The following is a 21513-nucleotide window of genomic DNA, read 5'->3' as shown; positions in this document are numbered from 1 at the left end:
AGAGCTGTTTAGTAGAAGGGCTCCCGCTCCCAGTCGCAGTAATAAGGAGGAGAATGAGAAAGAAGATGATGAACCACAGACCCGGCATATAATGACAGCAGGTGCAGTGTGCAGGGCTGTGTTAATTTATGTTACTGTTAGCAATAGCATTAGTTGACTGAGAAAACCGTCAAGAAAAAAGTTTAGCGATGTTACGACTAGTATAATATGCCCACGGCTGTGATTGACAACCTGGACAGCCAGTCAGAAGCTAGAATGCCAACCTAGAGAGCCAATCATAACCTAGAACGGGCTGCAGGGCTGGCCAGACTATTATATTGTGCATACAGTTAGATGCATTAGGATAGAGTCATATGCTCATGATATTCCAAGTTCAATTATATAATATTAATATTATAATTTTAAATAATTATATTAAATAATATTAATATTCAATAATATTAATATTGATTAATATTCAATAATATTAATATTGAATAATAAGGACACATAGATGTGTGGCCAATTCACTATTGCATTCATTTTAGTGATTGACATTACTGTGCATGATATTGTATTCCTTGAAGTTGGTTATTTAATAATGACTATTAGAATCATTTGTTGGTTAGACCACATGGCATTGATTCGAGCCGTCAGGGCCCTCTAGGCCCTCTGTGAGGGCCTAAGATATTCTAAAAAATAATATTTGAAAACATTAAAAAAAAAAATAATAATAATAATATTAAATATTAAAATAATATTTCCAAAGAAATAAATCCTTCGAATCTGCCTGTTCAGTTTCTGTTGGAATGTGAAGGGTTAAATGCCGTCTCTGCGAGTTACTGTGAAGACGGGAGGGCATGTTGGTCCCTCTCTACATTGATTGATTGATTGATTGATTGATTGATTGATTGATTGATTGATTGATTGATTGAAAAGTGTATTAACAGCTTGTATATTGGGTACAGTACAGTACAGCTCAAAACATACAATTGTTAAGGGGATGCAGACCAGAGAAAGACTTTCGTCTTGTTTACATCAGGGTCCCCCATTTCCAATTCATCATATCATTTAAGACATATAAGACATACAAGACATACAGATGGCTTATTTACAATTTACATACAGGTGGTTTTTTACATACAGATTGCTTATTTACAATTTTCTTTTTAGATTTCGTTCTAATACATCCTAACCGGACATTTAAGACATACCATGTCTACAGATATACAGTTAGTAACAGAGTCTAAAATGCGAGTATATACATAGATGGGGGGGGGGAAGCTGTCCATTGAACGACAGGTTGAGATTTGTACCATTACCGGGGCCAGTTTTGCAATGCTCTCCCCCGAAGGTGCTCTTTAAGAGAGGTTTTGAAGGTAAGTATAGTTTTACTTTCCTTTACAGTTGTGGGAAGAGCGTTCCACCTTGATGTGGCATCATTGCGAAACGTGTATTCCCCCTTTTTTGTGCCAAATCTGGGTTTCACATGATTTGTGGAGCTCCCTCTGGTGTTATGATCATGGTATTCCTTGACCTTTGGGAAGAATTTTGACATGTACATGGGTACCATAGAGGTGTAGTGGATCTTGTAGACCAGGCCCATTGCAAGTAGCTGTACTCTGTCGTCTACTCTAAGCCATCCTAGGTTGTCAAAGTGGGCAGAGGTGAGGTGGGTTCTAGATGAAAGGTCAAGCAGTAGTCTGACCAGTTTATTTTGCGATGTTTGAAGTTTTATTTTTAGCGCCTTGGAGGTGCTATGGTACCATGACGTGCAAGCATAGTCATAGTACCCTTGAATTGACATTCACAGAGGGCCCAGCTATAGTAACTCAACGAGAGAGTAATGTCAAATGACAGTACAATTGACCAATCATATCTTCCCTCTAAATGGGCGGGCTTTATTTTCGCGGACTTTATGACAAGTTCCGCCCGCTGTGAGGTCTATGCAAGTGGTGCAGTGACGCGTTCTAAAACCCGGAAGTAAGCTGCGCTCGGATTCCCTCGACAGAAAGCAACGGGATTTCTCCATAGGGTTTTGGAAAATAGCTCGAAATAAGGTCTGTGGAAAACGAACCTGTTAGATAAATGCACGTTTTGTTCAGCCGGATAATATCCACATGTCTACCCTACTTTTATTATCTTTGAATCATAAATCTAATCGATAGATTTATGATCGACAGATTTATGATCGATAGATTTATGATTAGCATAAGTTCGTTCATGATGGCTCACTTCAGTGATAAAGATGACATCGTTGCGAAATTATTAACCGAGTCATTTTCAAGATTGAGTTCCAATGATAAACTGGAGTGGCAAAGGATCAGCTGAATGACCCGCCATCAAGTGCTTCATCCAAAAGGACAGGAGGATGGACTTTGTGTTTCAGTGATTTGATCATCAAAGGTAGGCCTAAGTCATTTTCAATGTGGGCCGCCGTGCCGACTTAATTCATTTGTAATTGTTACTTGGCTGTGGGTGCCCTGTCATGATAGGTGTTTATATAAATGGTGTTGTTCTGTGTGGTAGAGGGTCGCTGTCATTGATGCGTTTTGCACCCCGGGCCGCTGTTTTGATATTCCGCTGAAGTATACGTTGAGACGTAATATCTCTTCTTTTTTTTCGAGGGAAGGGGGGGTCAGAGGGCCTAGGTATAAAAGTCACGGCTCGCCAGTGCATTGATTGAATATCTGAGCTGCATGTGCATTGCCACTTCTTTTTGTTTACAGCCAGGCACAGGCAACCATGTTTGACTATACCCATTAGCTGTACTTTGTCCTTAATCCCAATTGTACATTCACATTACTGACTCCTAGTCAGCCACTTTGACATACTTCACACATGACACGGACATTTTTAAGAAACCTTAACTAAAGGAAGGTTTCATTTTGCACCTTACTCCTGTTGTCCATCTCTTTTATGTTATGGCTTGACTCTGGGGAATCTAGCCATAACAGTATACAGTATATGAGCATAGTAGATGTATCATTTATCTGTAGGCTACAAGGGTGGTCCGCATGCGTGGGCGGCGGCCCGGTGTGTGGGCCGGTGCGTCTGAACGTCCCGGGCTGAATTTGTATCCCAGTCCGCCCCCGCATGCAACACACACACACGGAGGAGATGGCGGGACAAAATGATCTGTGTTGTCATGAGTTCCATGAGCTGTTGTTGACCTTACCTTGACCTTGGACTCGTACTCCTCATACTGAAGGTGTTTGATCATGTCAGGGAACCAAACAGACAGGCCATAGTAACTGTGACACAATGCAGAATGTAAAACACTGAATCAATAACAGGAGCAAACAACAATCATAATGAAGCTGCACTCTGTATCACATAGTTATAAGACAGATAATCCTCTGCTTAAAGAGTTATTATATTAATGATTATTTAAAGATGAAATTATAATTTGTCATAGCCTTACTCTTCGAGTTATTCTACCATGTAAGTGTGACTCATTTTAAATCTGTAAAATCTGTTTCTTATAGACTGGATGATGATGTAATGCATGACATGGTTAACTCACCTGAAAGCCATACAGAACCAGATGATGGCCATGAAGAGCGTAGCAAACCTCAGCTCTACAGACAGGAGTGATGCTACGTTCTTCAACACCTGGGACAAACATCCACACACAGCCGTGAACAATGCTACATCACAGTAAGCACACTGCGAAATGATCATCACAATATAATATCAGAGAGCGTTTCTGTTTTAGAGATAGTAGGGGGAAACCCATTTGTCTTGGTTTCAGGATAGAACAATGGCCTAAAGCTATTTGAAGTTGTGTTGCATTTTGACCGTTAGAAGTTGCAGAATTACAATACTTAATTGAAATATAAAATGTACCAATAGCATTTTAGACAAAAGTCTAAGGCAGTGTTTACCCGAGAACGAAACGGTTTGTATCTGCTACTTTTCTCTCGCATATAGCCCCTTCGTTCACACGAGGCCGTAACGGAACCGCGGAAACGGACCCCTAAAACGATAACGGGTCCCAAGGTGGATAGATCTGCAGACGGAACGCTCTGGGGGGCCAAACGGCTCAGTGTGTACGCCCTATACGATCATTTCCTGATAACGATGAATCCATAGCCCCGCCTCTCCCCACCTCTGCTGCTCACTGCTGTAGCATGGTCAGTAGATACTGCTAGTGCTACTGCTACTGACCATGCTACAGATGTTAGTGCAAAATCTACAGCTCCTCTACCACAACCATCAGCAACAAGTGGACATGGAGAACTACATGAACTACATGTTCCTAAATCCACCGCGGAGAATAAACAGAAGGGCAACCATGGCAACCATGCTCGGGGATCTTCTTCGCTGTTTTTGGTGTATTTTGTGGCAGAAGTCCAGCGCCACTTACAGGCCCGGCATATGTACTACAGCGTTTCCAGTAGTCTCGTGTGAACGGACACGTTAAATGAGCCGAATGCGTGTGCACGGAAGACTTTTTTGATAACAAATTCGGTCCGTTTGCGCTCCCGTGTAAATGGGGTCAAATAGGAAGGAGGCTATCATAGCTTATCTGCTGTGGTCAACAGTCTAGAGAGAATGTACATGCTTAGCTAATGTGCTAACCTTTATTGAATACATATGTGAAAAAATAACAGGAGTCAATAGTCAACAATCACAGCTGTCAAGCTACAGCTAGTGGAGGACTGTATGTACTCTGCAGATACTTAACCTAACGCTGGGCCAACATGTTTCAGATCTTATCTCTACACTATTGTGTGTGCAGTACTTACCAGTTTACAGAGTGTGAGTGAGCGTACAGCCCATCGCTGTAAAGCTGTTCCTGTAGCGCTCTGAATCTCAATAAACTCATCCTCTGCTGTCTTAGGTGCCTTGATATGAGTCACCTGAAAATATATAAATGAAGGAGAGTTAAAAAGAACATATTTGTCTAAGAGGCTTCTCTTGGTGGACCCGCTGCCTTTTTGGGCTTCAATTCAACACAACTCAAGCTCCCTTCATTAACCACGAGACTACAAACATCTTTAGGATGTGGAATGTTTGACTTACCCTTTATCAACCTCAACATTTTGGAAGAAACCATGTACCAGAACACTCATATTGTTATAGACTCATAATGTCAGAAATGTTGATACGCCTAATTGTAGAACAAGCTACTTCCAATCATTAGCTTACTGTCAGCTTGAATCCTACTTAATGCCCTTTTACGGGTGCACACTATTGGACACTATTGGATTGACTACCTCTCAATTAATCTCAATTTGAAACAATTATGTGGATAATGACTGGATATGACCAGATACAGTGTCTATACTGTGTCTGTGGGTAGCAGCAGTGTAACACTATTATCTGTACCTGTTTATATGCATGTTTTACATTTCACCAGAAGATGAAAAAAGTGTTCTTCACTGCTTCATTTGCTGTGCTGAATTTTCATAGCAGACACTTTCACATGAATACCACCAATGCTACCACTAATTTGAACAATGTCTATATTCAGGTGTCCGAGTTAGCCCTGACAGTGCCACATTGAGAAAGTTTGCACACTGCCATGACCTTGAAACTGAAAGAGCTAAATGGAATTCATTCTAGTCTAACCTCTTAAAAATGTGACTGGCCATCGTGCAGGCAACCACCTCTCTTTTAAAGCCTTTAGTGGGCTCATTCTAAAGCAATAATACATTTTTGACCTGGAATGATATGAAACTAGAAAACATGAGGAATATAATGCTGCAAAATGTCCTGCTAGCTTATTCGGAGGGAGACTAAATAACGCTTTAAGCTAATGCTTTGGATAAACGCGTCAGCTAACTGTAATGTAAAGTAATGCCATCCAGTTTGAAAAATAATCATGCAGTGTTTTGCAGGCAGAATACATGTGTTATTATCACCTATTTTAAAGGGTTGATATAAATATATCTCCATGCTAGACTCTAAACAGACTTAGAATTGCATAAAAATAACCGGCTGTCAAAAATTACTCCGAGGTTGCAGATGTGAGGGGAGGGGTTAGAGTGCAGTTGTCGAGAGTGAGGTTGAAGTTCTGGGATGTGGGGCCAAAGATGATGATGTCTGATTTGTCGCTATTCAGTCGAAGGTAGGTTGTTTGCATCCAGGATTTGATTTCTAAGAGACGGTTGGTGAGTCTGGAGTTGGGTTGTGATGTATTTTTGGAGATGTGAAGTTGGATGTCATCAGCATAGCAGTGGAACTGAAGGCTGTGTCGACGGATTATTTTTACCAAGGGGGAGCATGTAGAGGAGGAAAAGGAGGGGACCAAGCACCAAACCCTGGGGGACGCCTTGGGACAGAGCGGTGGTGGAGGAAGTGCAGATATTGATATGGATGAACTGTGGCCTGTACTACGAAGCAGGATTTGCGATTAGCGAGGTAACTTCAGGGTTAACTCTGAATTTTCAGTCCTACGACGCTGGTTCACTTCTTACCGGGATAGATCTCCATGGTAACTGATGCTGAACACCTAATCTAACCGGAGCTCAGTGAAAGCGCCGCCTGCTGACCAAGCAATCAGAGCTCTGTTTACGGAGTTTAAAGCTATCAAGTCATATTACAGGATAAAGAAAAATACAGTTTAAACTGACGTTGCAGGAAAGACGGCCTGCAAAAATCACAGACTGTGTTAACGTGAAAATTAATAGAATATCACCTTCCATCTTTAGAGGAATCTGACTATTATTACATTAGCGTTAAGAAAGCTTTCTTAAATATCTGCCACAACATAAGTAACCGGATCAAAGTAACATTACGTACAGTCCACGGCACTGTGAGTGCAGACGTGTCCCATTATCATTCATATCACATCATCATATATATAATATATCTCCTTATCTGAGTCAGCTGAGCCGTATCTGGCCGTGCAACACTCACAGTGTCACATACTGTATGCAGAAGTATTATTTTAAGCAACACATTAAGTTGACGAAACACTCGAGTCAAATGTAATTAAAGTCAGATCGTGTCTTAGACGGGGCAGTGATATCATAAACCTGTTATTGTGCGAATTCAAACACTTAATTCAGCTGTTCTGTATTCACCTTGCAGGTGCAACTATGTTGCTTTTATCCTGGATAAAGTGTTTAAGTCATGGATGTTTAAAATGTAACTTCTTCATATTTGTCTAACATGATAGTTTACTTTTCATTAATGAAGTATGACGCTGCGTCAGTACGCTTGTCCCTGTTTGATTGGTCAAATGTTGCTAACCCCGCCCCTTTCACGTGAACGAGAAACCCTGGGTTGAGTGACTGAGTTGATAACCAGCGTCGTAGGACCGCTTAGCGAGAGCGCGTTTGTTTGGGTTAGTTAAGCCAGATAACTCAAACATATCCAGGGTCTGTTGAACTGGCTTCGTCGTACAGGCTACTGGTGTTTGTTGGTGAGGTAGGATTTCAGCCAGGATAGTGCATTCTCGGTAAATGTCAATTAAGCACGTTTTATTTCAGATGTATTGCCAGGACAAACAGAAAGAGTGCAGGGCCGCATCGCAAATTAATCTTCATGTTCCCTCCTTTGAGACGATGTACACCAGCTTGGTAACATATCAATAGGGAAGAGCAGAAGAAGTATAACTGCAAAGATTTGGAATGCTAAACATTTGCTCATATCAAAATAATATATTAGCAGCTTGTTAAATGCATATTCAATGTGTACTCACAGTAAATACTTTTTCTGGCTGTCCCTTGGCCCTCCAGTTGGTGTCATGGACCTGCTTCAGGATCATCCAAGCCTCATCGTGCTTGGCTGTCTGCTCAACACAAACACGCACACACACACAGCAATGAGAACACTCACTGAACCGAGGTTACTGCAAGTATGCCTTGCCACCGTGGTATAACCAAATATTAAGCAATGCACAATCAAGTATTAATGTGTAACACATTGTTTGTTTGACATCATATGGGTGTTGCTGGTCCTGTGTTAGAGTAGAATGAAGATGTGTGCAGTCTCACCTCCAGCAGGAAGCGGGGGCTCTCAGGCATGAATGTGAGACCGACCAGGGAGGAGATAGCAGGAAGAGCTGCAACCAGGACAAACACCCTCCAGCTGTGGAACTGGAACTCTGTGCCCATACTGAACCCCCAGCCTACACACACACACACACACACACACACACACACACACACACACACACACACACACACACACACACACACACACACACACACACACACACACACACACACACACACACACACACACACACACACACACACACACACACACACACACACACACACACACACACACACACACACACACACACACACACACACACACACACACACACACACACACACACACACACACACACACACACACACACACTAGTTGGGGAGCAGTGTAAGGTCACTGGAAACAATGCACTGATAACTTATTGATAACAAAACATGATGACCATAATCTTCAGCATGTCCAACAACATGTTTTCCTGAAGAAGATTGTCCACAGACTTTCCAAACTGGCAGTTTGTCATGAGGAGAACTCAATGTTTAAATGGCCACAAAAACCCCAAAAGGCCACCCAGTGAGTAGCCATGGCAAAGTTCAAGTGGTTATAGCATACTGATGATGATGTATGATGTATTGTTTGAGATTAGAGAAATCGTCCATTGTCTGTATTCCTTTTTCTTTCCTTTAGGTGTTGAAACGTTAAGTAAATAATTGCATAACTCAGACACTTTAAAGTCACTAGTCTTTGACTAAACTATTTCTCAACCTGTCTGCTTCCTGAGAACATTTTGCAAGAGATACTGAATGTTGTCCATTTTACATTGAGAAAACAACAGTGAACACCTCCTTCACTCTGTCTATGAAAGGACTCATTTTGGGGTCTAACCCAAGGATTAGGAAAGTATACATGAGCTGCTTTCCTATCCAGCAGCATTAATATGCTGTATATTGAGCTGAATTAACTAAGCTCTTTTAGATCTTACCATATCTGGGGATGATTCCCCAGGCGGTGAAGGAAGCGTAGATGCCACCGATCATCCAGAACATACACAACCAGGACAGATGCTCGCCTCTCTTATCCATCTGGAGGAACTCGGAGAAGTACGAGTACACAATGGGCACTGTGCCACCAATACTGAGAGAACAGAGGAATAATGACAGAGAAAGAGTAATAATTACAACTAATAAGATGTATTAGCTGACCACTGAACTATAAACAACATACAAATGTTTCATTGTAAAAGTATTTCCACTTATTCAAATGTTGCAATGACAGAACAGATCCTATTTCAAGCATTACGAGAAGTGCCAAAAGTCATGTTGTAGCAAACAGAAACTCAGAGAGCAAAGTGCTTTAGTCGTCACATTCTGACTCTCTTTCGTCTTCAGGCACACTCCCACACCTTGAACCCTATCATTGTCATTCCCTAACTGTCCACCAGAGGCCCTCAGACTTCTCCCCCAGGTCTCCTTCAGCTGCTGCACCATGACCTGAATTGTGTCACCCAGAGCCTGCCTTCCTGTACCTGCCTGTAACATCCTGTATGTACATCTTTGCTTCTTTAGGAGGAAATAAGAGATTTCTAGTGTGAAATTAGCTTGAATAACGTGCCAGAAACACTCACTGAAAAGCATTATGATTACATGTGGGTGCAGTTGTGTGGCACACACATGCAGGACACATGACATCTTCTGATAAGGCGAGCTGTTCTGCATCACATCCTCTGCTGAGCTCAGGATGTGACCTCATTTCTCAGCCCGAGTGTCCCTGTGGACTACAGTGAGTCTGAGTTAGAACACTCTGCTGTGTAACTGCAATAAAACCCTAACCACACTCTGCATATGCATGGTGTGGAGCTTGATTGATGATTTATTTATTAAAAAGCCTTTGAAAGACGTTGCAATAGGAAATGTTACACATCTGGGGCTCTGGTTGAGCAAAGGGGAACTCCAACACCAGGACATGCTTAAGGTGAATGCTTTCTGCTCACAATATCTGTGGGGTTTCAACTGTGTGAAGGGGGATACAAAGGAGAGCATTTAGGACACCCAGCTAATGTACTCTGCACCTCTTTATGAAAGGTTTGAGTTGAGGAGAAAAACCACATGCTTTTATGCTGATTATCACATTTTTAGGGATTACAAATATTAAACTTATTTGGGAAAAATTGATTTAAAAAAATGTAAACTGTGCTGAAGTATAGGTGTTGGTTGCATTGGGGGATGTTAATACTTTGATGGATTTAAAATCCTGCCCACAGCCTTCTCTAAAGATCTAAACTCTGTTTTTTAGGGGACAGTGTTTCAACAACATGCTTGAAATATGTATGTCTCTGGAAGAGAAAATACTATTCTTTCACAATGATTTTGTGATTTAGAATGATTAAAAATGTTTATTTTCAAATGAAAACCTTCCACAATACAGCCTGGTTGTTAAGTTAACAATAAGCATTAGCTTCTATAAACATTTCCAAACATTTGGACTACCTATGTTGCAAATGTATTATCTTTTCAATTTACACACGGCATCTATTGCACGTCTGTCCGTCCTGGGAGAGGGATCCCTCCTCTGTTGCTCTCCCTGAGGTTTCTCCCATGTTCCCTTTAAACTGTGGGTTTTCTCTGGAAGTTTTTCCTTGTACGATGTGAGGGTCTAAGGACAGAGGGTCTAAGGACAGAGGGTGTCGTATTGTCATACTGATATTCTGTACACACTGTGAAGTCCACTGAGACAAATGTAACATTTGTGATATTGGGCTATATAAATAAACATTGATTGAAAACATTGATTACATATTAAGTATGTATTATTAAGACCATCTTAAACTACGCTGGTCCTGCTTGGAGTGGAAACATAAAACGTTCACCTCAGTAAGAGAAGGAGTGTGTGTGTGCGTGCTGTGTGTGTGTGTGTGTGCGTGCTGTGTGTGTATGTGTGCGTGCTGTGTGTGTGTGGTGTGTGTGTGTGTGCGTGCGTGCTGTGTGTGTATGTGTGTGTGTGTGTGTGTGTGTGTGTGTGTGTGTGAGTATTACCCAACACCAGACAGCACCCTGAAGAAGAGGAAGAAGCCATATCCCTGGGCGAAGGCAGACAGGAAGACAAAGACACAGTTTATAGCTAACGCAACGATCAGACAGCGCCGCCGGCCCACTTTGTCTGCTAGACCCCCCCACAGGAACGCTCCCACCATCATGCTCAGGAAGACGGTCAGACCTGCACAGAGAACAAGAAAAGTAGAATTGTATAAAGATATGACAAATCTGAAAAAACTATAGCGTCAGCTGCATGATAACTTTTGTTAGATGGTAATTAGCTTAGCTAGCTTCTGTTGCCCCTTTAATCAGACAGAACTCTGTCTCCAGTTTGGCAACTTTATTCTTCCAGATGGAACATTTATTACATTTTAGCAGACAGCTGCCATAAGGAGACAGCTGTTCAATTCTCATTTCCAACCAGCAGTCCATGTGTTGTTTTTGAAAGCATAGCCATGGTTGCTCTCTAACCTCAACCATATTATATATACTGTAACACATTATTGTGTTAGTGATTCATTTTGTCTTACTCCTAGGAATCTAACCTTTTCTGTGTGGGGACGTTTAAGACCAACCCTGAGTCTGTTATCTGTCTTAAAGAATGGGAGGCGTCAGCTATTGTTGATATTATCAGGTCAACTATCGGGCACAGAGGGTTTTATGACTGTGAGAACGCTGGCTTCTAAGCACCACAGACAGGTGATCCAGTGTCTCCAGATGTTGGGGCTATCTCCAAGTGTTCCTAGAATGTTTACGTCAGCCCCCCAATATGTGGATTAACTCTCTGTAAGATAGTTAAAAGGTCTATCGAGAGAGAGGCTATTCAGATTTGACATGGCAACCCACCCGTGCAGTCAGAACCTCTGGCTGCTGTGCAGCAGGGCTGAATTTCTCCGGCCGATACTTGTAATAAACATCAGTGTTTGACATCAAAGCTCAAACTCTCCCGTGTCTCTCTGAGTCCTGACTCTCCATTGCTGCAGAAGTTTCCCTTACAGTATGTTAATGTCCCATTACATGACTTAGTTATTTTAGATGTTCGCTAACCTATCAAAGTACTGAGTTCGCCTTAAATTCGTTTTTTAATCTTAAACCTATCAAAGTTATGTTTGGGTCTGAATGGTCTGAATCCAACCAAATTAACCATAGCAGGAAGATTGAAAAATATATATTTTTCCAAATTATTTTTAGGCTATGGTTTCAGAGGGAACAGACAAATGATGTCCTGCTAGTGTTTAAACATGATTAACCTTTCCACCTGCACCTATCATTTATTTCATGTGACAGTCTTTACTGAAAGCTTTGTGTTGCCTCATTTAGAAGCTTGAACTGAATAGGGACACATTGCTGACATTTATAACAGGGATTAATAAAGGTGTATCTAATCTTACTGCAAAGTAAACCCCCTCTAGGTACTAAAATAAACACCAGGGTTGTGGTCAAATCGTCCATTTTGGTTACGAAGGTTCCTAACAGAGTGAAGTGACTGGAAAGTTGTTTAGTGTCAGGCGTGAAATGAACTGTTAGGATTCTGGAGTCGATAGGAAAGGAGCTTCAACGCTTCCCTTATAACTTCCTTTATCTTGGGATACACTGGACCTTCCTTACAAAAGAAAGAAGAAAATGCTGTCCCAGAATACCTTGCATCCGCAATATTTACCGTGACACAACATTCAGGAAAAACAACCGATCGTGACTGAGAAATGCATATCATGGGAGTTACTGTGCTAATTGAACATTTTCCATCTAATGCCATAACTTCCCAAAGTGTTTATATATTTGAACATTAATACGATTTTAAAGATAAAGGCAACCTATCAACGTTACGCTAATTACTGTAAAATGAATCAAGTCTATATTTCATTTTATTTTACTCAGTTTACTGATTTTTGTGGGGTTTCTTAAACTCTTTCAACATGTGATTGTGATATGCATAGGGATCGATGTGTACACCTAGCAAGTGATGTTTATATTGCGGAACGTTTTATTTAATTGAAATAAATAGATAAAACAAAAGGGTGATCGTGAGTGTGAGCAACCATTTGGTTTCACTTTCATTTTTTACTTCAATAAACTTTTCAATTTTGTGAACGTTCATACAGTTCGCATCAAAAATCAAACAAAGCGCATTGGGCAAAATATCTAGATGTGCTTTGTATAGGCAACCCTATGGAAAACTGTTATTTTCCCATGGCAGACGCACATCAATAAGATCCACTCACGCATCATAATTACGTTGCCTAGTAGTGCAAGTAGTGCAGTCACATTCTCTTAGCACTGCTTTTGTCTTTTCATAAGTCCTGATACATTCTCCTTCACATCTTTCCTTAACCCCATGCAGTTCCTCATAGAGGTTAAGGGACAGTAGTAAGGAAAGATGATCTGATATTTTGTTAATTCAACCGCAACCCTGTATTTGCCATTTTTTCATCCTCTCATTTTCTTTCCAAAAGTCGGGTTAACTAACATACACGGAGGTCTTAGACTTAGACCATACCGCCGTATGATGTCAGGACTCTTTTTGCCTTAACATTTCAAGTCCTTGAGGAGCAGCTTGCTTCTGCTCCCGCCACGAATATCCCCCCCACTGCTGCCAGAGACGGCGAGCATGTAACACTACACCTCAGTGTGCAGATGGCCATGCAGCAGGGAACAGCTGAGTCTGTGACTCATCATATCGGGTTGGAAATTATAATAATAATAAAATCCATTAACATAAACTTTATGAAACACGAGAAAACCTTCAAAATGCACACCCTTGAAACCAGTCCTAGCAGGGACGGCTGTAACCAACAGGCTGATATCTACTTTCAAACTCTGTCCCAGGGGCACCGCCAGGGATTTTGGGCCCCATGAAAAGATAATCACATTGGAACATTTTGTTCTTAATGTTCTACAATTGTTTGGGCCCCTGTCAGTCACGGGCCCTTAGAATCGTCCTAACTGTTCACCCCCTTACGGTGCCCTTTCCCAGGAATATAGGGAGCGCTGAAACGCTGCACAGCTCTCTCCAAGGTCAGGATCGATCGCTCCGGCTGCATGCTGACTCAAAGTGTTTTTGAAAATACAACGCTGGATCAAACTGAGGGGGGTGGAGTAGTAGAGTGAGCAGGAGTGATTTTGTTTCTCTGCCCTTCTGCTGCTGAGTCTGGTGGTTGGGGGGGGGGGGTTGGATATAATGCTGATGATAGTCACAAAGAAGAAGAACTGCCCAGAGCACTTTCTTCTCTAATCTCCTCTCCACTTGTCTACTACTTTATATCTCTTAAAGGGCCCATGTAATGCTTTTCCGGTTATTACCTGTCCCCTTATAAACAACCTGATCTCACCAGAATGCGTGACTCCACCACGACTCCTTAACACCACATTGCGTGGTGGAGATCACGAACTTTGCTACATTTACTGTACGTGTCTGCACCACGCAAACAACCCCAATGTAAAGTGAATGAGGCTCTTTTGTCGTGGTGCACACACGCATTTCTACAACGTCCAGCAGTGAGCTTTTATTCGATAAAACGTTTTTAAAATCTACTTTATAGATTGTAGTAACTCACGGGAGGCTTATTTTATTTTATTTGTATTCATAATAATTTGTATTTTTCGTCAGAATGTATTATGGTGCATTAGTTACCAATGTTTGTTCTCAAAAAACAGTGCATTGGGTGTAATACAACTGTGATTTTTATTAAATTAGTTAGTATTTAAGGAAGGCCAGAGCTTCAGCTGTGTCAAATAGATTGTTCCCTTTAGTTAACGTTTTTTAAAAGAACAGTATATTCCGGTTTGATCATGTCCCCTTTATTGTATTACGGACGCAAAGAGCAATGTGAGCGTCCATTCCCATTGGATAACGGAGAATTTTACACCCGGAAGTAAGTATTCTCTTTACTGTCGATTGATTTTACAGTGATATCTGCACTACTCATCAACTCAAAAACACCAGATTATCCTTGTTAATTACACAACATTGATTGGTTTAAATTGTATACAATGCTTTTGTAATTTTCCCCTTCGATTCGGAGAAACAAATATTTTTTCGGAGTTTTTGGATGGCAGAACACTACCCAGAATCCTCAGCTATCGTTTGGGACTACACCATAGAGGCTTCTCAATACTCAAATCCCCCTCCTCGACTCCTCGGTCCTCCGGTAGTGACCCGGAAATGAATTTCAGCGCGCCATTTTGAAGGACATCTAATTTCTCTAAATGCACACCGAGGACCGAGGATCGAGCATCAAGGAGGCTCTCTGGAGGAGCTCTAACCGAGGATACACTGATGGTTCCTCCACGGCTCCTCTGCGGATGCATTTCCGGGAACGGTGGAGGCGTGACGCACGGCCGGACTTATCTCAGCCAATGACAGCTCTGCATGCATCCCCTGGATATTATTTTAGAAACTGCTTTCATCGCGATGCGATGTTTCCAGTGAGAACAGCTGAGAGGTCCGTGCAGAAAGCAGAGCAGTGTGTATAATATATATCACTCAGTATAACTGGCCTACTCTCTTTATTTGCTGTAGTTTAGTAGATATCTACAAACAAAGAGTCAATATTTTTCTAAGACCATTTAGTGCTTCACATAATAAAATACACAACGGCTGTAGCCTGATTATGCTTTAGGAGCTGTAGGTGTGTGTGTGTGTGTGTGTGTGTGTGTGTGTGTGTGTGTGTGTGTGTGTGGGTGTGTGTGTGTGCGTGTGGTACAGTGTGTAGCTGTGTGTGTTGTACAGTGTGTAGGTGTGTGTGGTACAGTGTGTAGGTGTGTGTGTTGCAGTGCGTAGATGCGGCGGACAGACGGCCCTCAGTTGGTTTGGTGTCCTATGCTTACTTTTAATAGGCCTACTTGTAAATACAACTTTTGGCCCGTAATTTCAATTCCCCATTTCAGCGACCAGAGAGAGGGGGGGATATATCCAGTCTCTGATTGTGTTACGTTATGAGAATGCTCTCATACTTTAAATTGTATATATTTATATAAATATACACTGTAAAAACCAACCTATAAGATCTACTCAATAAAATGGAGGTTACAATTTGCACACTCCTTTTGAGTAGATTTTACCCAATGTTTTTGGGTAAAGGTTACTAATATTTAATATATAAGACTTACTTTAAGAAATTAAGTAAAATCTAACTCAATTACTTAAAACGTATTACTTATAAATGAGTAATATTTACTCCTAATCGTAGGTAGCTATTTACTTAATAATTGATCCATATTACACATTCATATTACTTTATTAGTAAGGTTACCAGTAAACACACAAGATGTTATTGATCATGTTTTTTTTATTGACCAAATGTATTGTGCAATATGGTCATACATTGAGATTATTTAAACAGTTAAGTGCATTTCAATTGTTAACACCGAGCAGAATCTTCAAAATAATCACAATCACATTGTTTTAACAGTAAAGAGCATGGGAATTGTAAACATTTTTAACATAATCTTCCAAGTGCAATTTACTCAACTATTAAAACCTTTGAGTGCCAGTAAACAGTCCACTTTTAACAGAACAAGGTTTCTTCACATCACATTATTTTGTGTTTGTGTCACTCGGCACTAAAACAAGTCAACATCCACTTCAGAACAAATTGTTTATTTGAGGCTATGGACCTGTTTGAGCAGCTTGGCTCCATCAAGCTCCAAAAACTGTTTTTAGAATACCTCAAATGTGTATTTGAGCTTGTTGGGGTATTCCAGGTTGAGGGTGTAGATCAGTGTTTCTCAAACTTTTTCATACCAAGGACCACTTAACCAATCAAAAAACACTCGCGGACCACCTAACTCCAAAAATATCCAAAAACACATTGTTTTTTACAAATCGCCTGAAAATTGTACAAACAAGTGGCAGCATGTGTGATGAAGGTGCTTATCTGGGCTATATCATGCAATCGAAAGTGAAACTTAAGCTCGTTCCATTGCGGATGTGAAATGTGAAATGTGACCAATATACTCACGGACCACTAGGGGACGCTCACGGAACACCAGTGGTCCGCGGACCACACTTTGAGAAGCACTGGCTCAGATGAATCCCATCAACAGTGCGCATGCCTTTGTTTGGTTTCCGCACAAAACTCTGTCTCCCTCTATGACAATAGACACATCTGCTGGTCCCCCCTGTCCCTGGCATCATGGATCACAAGCACCTTCATAGTTTGGTCCACGACGTTGTCATGCTCGTCCTCCATGTTGAAAAGAAAGAAAGAAAAGCATATTCACTTTAAATTAGGCATATTAACAAGAAGCTATTATACAATATAGGCTTTGTGGTCTAGCATTAAGCCTAATCAATAAAACCAGGGATTGACTTTTTTTTAATGATTTGTAAAAATGTGTGGCAGCGATTAAAAACAAACAAGATTTCTAACTTATATAAAAAATGTCAGGCCCAGTCAAATTGCCCATCGATCTAATCAATGACATTACATTGATTCTTTCCCATAAACATCACTTTTCAGTGCATGATTTTATTTATCTTATTTCACTTTAACACCAAAAGAAGGTTTTTGTTTTTAGGTAGTTGTATATGTTAAGTAGCTAAGCACATCAGTACATTATCCCTAAATCATGTTCCTGTGAATGCTAAACCATTTATAAAAACAATAAGATGTTTACAGATTTACAGCAATAAATTGCATATTTATTTGTTAGGTGTAAGAGTGGTTAATCACAGAAATTAAACCATGGTATCAGAGCGACCTCCGAAATAACTCCGTTAAAATCTTGAAGTGATCAGTCTTTAACGACATACCTGGCTGTCTTGAAAAAGGTCTTCTTGGCGTTCCCCAAGGTCTTCAATCAGGCACCTGGCCACTGCATCTCTTTTTCCCAACACTCTGGGCCTGTGAGGAAATGCATTTTAGTGACAAGACTTATTTCTGCATTTTCATATTCTTGAATGAAACATTTAAATAAATGTGCCTCATCAATTGTGCTCAGAAGAGGGCGCATCCTGGAGCCAGCATCTCCTCCTTTGGCACGCATCAGCTGGAGCGAGTGGTGTTAGTGTACCCATCCAGTTTCAGCATCAAAGTCTCTTCCAGTGAAAGAGTTGTTATGTGTCGGAACTCCTCCTTGATCTAATAAAGAGCATAGGAGACAACACTCATTACTCACAACAGTGAGTTGAAATGGAAACAAATACACGTAACGTTCTCACCTGAGCCTCATTGAATAAACCAGGCCATCTCTCCTTGAAGACACTGACACGTGGGCTGAGGGTCACCACCTCCACTCCAAATTGTCTGCAGGATTTAAAATGCATAGGACTTAGTGCCATCTCTGAGGATGTTACACTTATATTCACATTTCTTACACTGAACATTACCAACAAAATAACACAATTAAACATGTATATGTAGAAAAATCCTAAAATATATAACAATGAGCTTTGGCTCTGCTCCGTGGTAATCTCTCCAGTCCTCACGATAATATACAGTAAGCTTAATGTAAACATAAGTCTATAGGCTATTGCTGCAGCTATACCTCAAAAAAGACAAATGAATCATAAATCATTATTACTGTGGCTTGGCAGAATATATTTTTCACTACGAGATAGTTGTCTCAGTATTTATCGTTTCATGCACGCTCATATGAATACAGGCACACGAGGAAACTGACGGCCGACGTTAGATAGACTAAGAGAGATGCTACAAGCTAGCTTCAACTTAGTTAGCCTTGTGCATCATTTGAATTTGTCCCCCACAAACCGTTACTGTACTCAATACTACTCAACCGGGTCAGAGTTCGTCATATTACTTGAACTGACATGCTATTTAATAAACGGCTACTGATTTTTGCAGTGTGCATCACGTATCCATTTAGAATATTTGGTAACACGTCCATTGGATAATGTGTAGAAAATAACATTGGACAAACACACTTATAGAGGACGACCAACTTCAAAGGTTGATTTAAACGAATGCCGCCTTCCGATAAACTATCGGTGAGCTGGATGCAATCCTACCTGGAGGGGAGAGAACAGATGGTGGAGGTAAACGGTACTCTGTCCCCCCCCCTCCCAGTGAGCTGTGGTGTTCCACAAGGAAGCATATTAGGTCCGTTACTGTTCCTAATTTATGTAAATGACATGTCATCAGCATGTGACTGCAACTTGTTCCTGTTCGCGGACGACTCAGCCCTGCTGGTCTCTGACAGGAACAGGTTGCAGGTTGAAAAAACCCTCAGCTCCGAGCTCGGCAGAATCTGCACCTGGCTCGCCGATAATAAATTATCATTACACCTGGGTAAAACAGAGTCCATTCTCTTCGGTTCGAAACATAATCTCAGCAAATCCGACGACTTCTCAGTTGCAGTGGGCGACATTATTGTCACAAGTAAGAAGGAAATGACATACCTAGGATCTATTCTTGAGGCAAACCTCTCCTGTGACAAAATGGCATCCAATGTAATAAAAAAAGTCAATCAAAGAACTAGATTCCTATACCGGATCTCCTCTCTGGTAAACAAAAACACCCTGAAAACTCTGGCAGGAGCACTCATTCAAGGGTACTATGACTATGCTTGCACGTCATGGTACCATAGCACCTCCAAGGCGCTAAAAATAAAACTTCAAACATCGCAAAATAAACTGGTCAGACTACTGCTTGACCTTTCATCTAGAACCCACCTCACCTCTGCCCACTTTGACAACCTAGGATGGCTTAGAGTAGACGACAGAGTACAGCTACTTGCAATGGGCCTGGTCTACAAGATCCACTACACCTCTATGGTACCCATGTACATGTCAAAATTCTTCCCAAAGGTCAAGGAATACCATGATCATAACACCAGAGGGAGCTCCACAAATCATGTGAAACCCAGATTTGGCACAAAAAAGGGGGAATACACGTTTCGCAATTATGCCACATCAAGGTGGAACGCTCTTCCCACAACTGTAAAGGAAAGTAAAACTATACTTACCTTCAAAACCTCTCTTAAAGAGCACCTTCGGGGGAGAGCATTGCAAAACTGGCCCCGGTAATGGTACAAATCTCAACCTGTCGTTCAATGGACAGCTTCCCCCCCCCCCATCTATGTATATACTCGCATTTTAGACTCTGTTACTAACTGTATATCTGTAGACTTGGTATGTCTTAAATGTCCTGTTAGGATGCATTAGAACGAAATCTAAAATGAAAATTGTAAATAAGCAATCTGTATGTAAAAAACCCACCTGTATGTAAATTGTAAATAAGCCATCTGTATGTCAAATATGTCTTATATGTCTTAAATGACATGATGAATTGGAAATGGGGGACCCTGATGTAAACAAGACGAAAGTCTTTCTCTGGTCTGCATCCCCTTAACAATTGTATGTTTTGAGCTGTACTGTACTGTACCCAATATACAAGCTGTTAATACACTTTTCAATCAATCAATCCGCGCGCTGTTCTTGTTAGTACTTAGCTAGCAAACAATAGCCTTATCTGCTAAGCACGCACGATGCTAACGTGAAACACAACTTGGCTGGTTAACTTACATTAATATACAACTGTCGCCGTGACGCTTAACTCATTTCAGACGGCATGCCGTCAACATGCACATTATTGCTGTAATAACAATTATTAACAATATGGAGCTAAACATCATAGTGCTTTACTCTTAGCTCCTATGTTAGCTACAGCTATCTAGCATCAGTGACCGACTTCCAGTGAGTAATAGATGATAATAGATGAGAACAAACTTACATTCCTTGTCTAACAGTGAAGCAAGCAGACAACAAGTCTTGTGATGAACCTCAAAAAACGTGAACATGTATATGTAGGACATGATAGACAGTAATATCTTACCTTCCAACATTTCCACACACCAGGAGGAGGGAGGCGCGAAAGAGAACCGCTCCTCTGGCCTGCAGCCAAGAATCACCGCAGACGCATGCGCAAAGGGGCAGTGTGGGCCTAATGTCTTCAAGTAGATTTGACCCAGATTGTTTGTGTTTCAGTTGGTACTGTCAGAAATTAGGTAGTGTAGGTAGAATTTACCCATTCATATATACTAACAATGCTCACTTATATACCTTGAGTACAATTTAAATGATTTGCTTGGATAATACTACCCTCCAAAATCCTTTTTTATAGTGTATGTGTGTGTATATGTCCGCATCTGTAGCCTGTTATTGTCTCATTATACCGCACTGTGAATGAATCAAAGTAAATATATAAGTGGTCATGAACACATCAGTTAATCAGACAGGGCTGCTGTGCCTCCTGTCATCATTAATGGACGTCTCTTTAAAATGACCGCTCAGAGGAGAGGAGTTCTCATTTCTCTAACCGCCTGCTGCTTCCCCTCCTCAGTCCTCCGCTCGCATCTCCTGTGGGCGGGACTGAGGCCCAATCCCAAACCACCCCCTCGAACCTACCCCTCCGTGATGGAGTGAACTCCGTCTGTAGCCACACTCGCAGCTCAACGAGGCTCCCTCCTGTCAGATGGAGGGAGTAAACACAGCAGCAAGCTTTGGGACGGCCTCCCCTCTCTCCGGCAGAAACAGGAAATGCCGTAACTGTGTGTAACAACGGTTTCAAATCAGCATCTCTTAGACAAAAAG

General features: G+C 41.2%; 1 protein-coding gene and 1 long non-coding RNA gene across 5 annotated transcripts in view; both read right to left on the bottom strand.

The window, feature by feature from the left end:
- The window catches only part of LOC117553257 (synaptic vesicle glycoprotein 2B-like), a 74487-nt gene that overhangs the window by 13001 nt on the left and 39973 nt on the right, over positions 1-21513 (bottom strand). For 2 of the 4 annotated variants that reach the window (XM_034227125.1, XM_034227126.1), the window contains exons 4-10: positions 10962-11142; positions 8912-9063; positions 7929-8062; positions 7634-7723; positions 4731-4844; positions 3506-3594; positions 3158-3233 (exon numbers count right to left, since the gene is read on the bottom strand). In XM_034227125.1, the coding sequence (XP_034083016.1) occupies positions 3158-3233; positions 3506-3594; positions 4731-4844; positions 7634-7723; positions 7929-8062; positions 8912-9063; positions 10962-11142 (836 nt within the window). Of the gene's footprint in view, positions 1-3157; positions 3234-3505; positions 3595-4730; positions 4845-7633; positions 7724-7928; positions 8063-8911; positions 9064-10961; positions 11143-16921; positions 17147-17715; positions 17809-21513 lie in introns of those variants that run through there. The other 2 variants (XM_034227127.1, XM_034227128.1) reach the window with 2 other exon arrangements.
- Positions 17887-21073, bottom strand: LOC117553258. The gene is made up of 3 exons (XR_004570100.1): positions 20756-21073; positions 18124-18208; positions 17887-18043 (listed from the first exon to the last, which is right to left on the bottom strand). It is a non-coding gene; the product is annotated as an uncharacterized LOC117553258 (long non-coding RNA).

The sequence above is a fragment of the Gymnodraco acuticeps genome, unplaced genomic scaffold (assembly GCF_902827175.1).
Source record: "Gymnodraco acuticeps unplaced genomic scaffold, fGymAcu1.1, whole genome shotgun sequence".
NCBI lineage: Eukaryota > Metazoa > Chordata > Actinopteri > Perciformes > Bathydraconidae > Gymnodraco > Gymnodraco acuticeps.
Note: the sequence above shows the minus strand (reverse complement) of the source record. Positions and strands in the feature narration are given on the sequence as shown.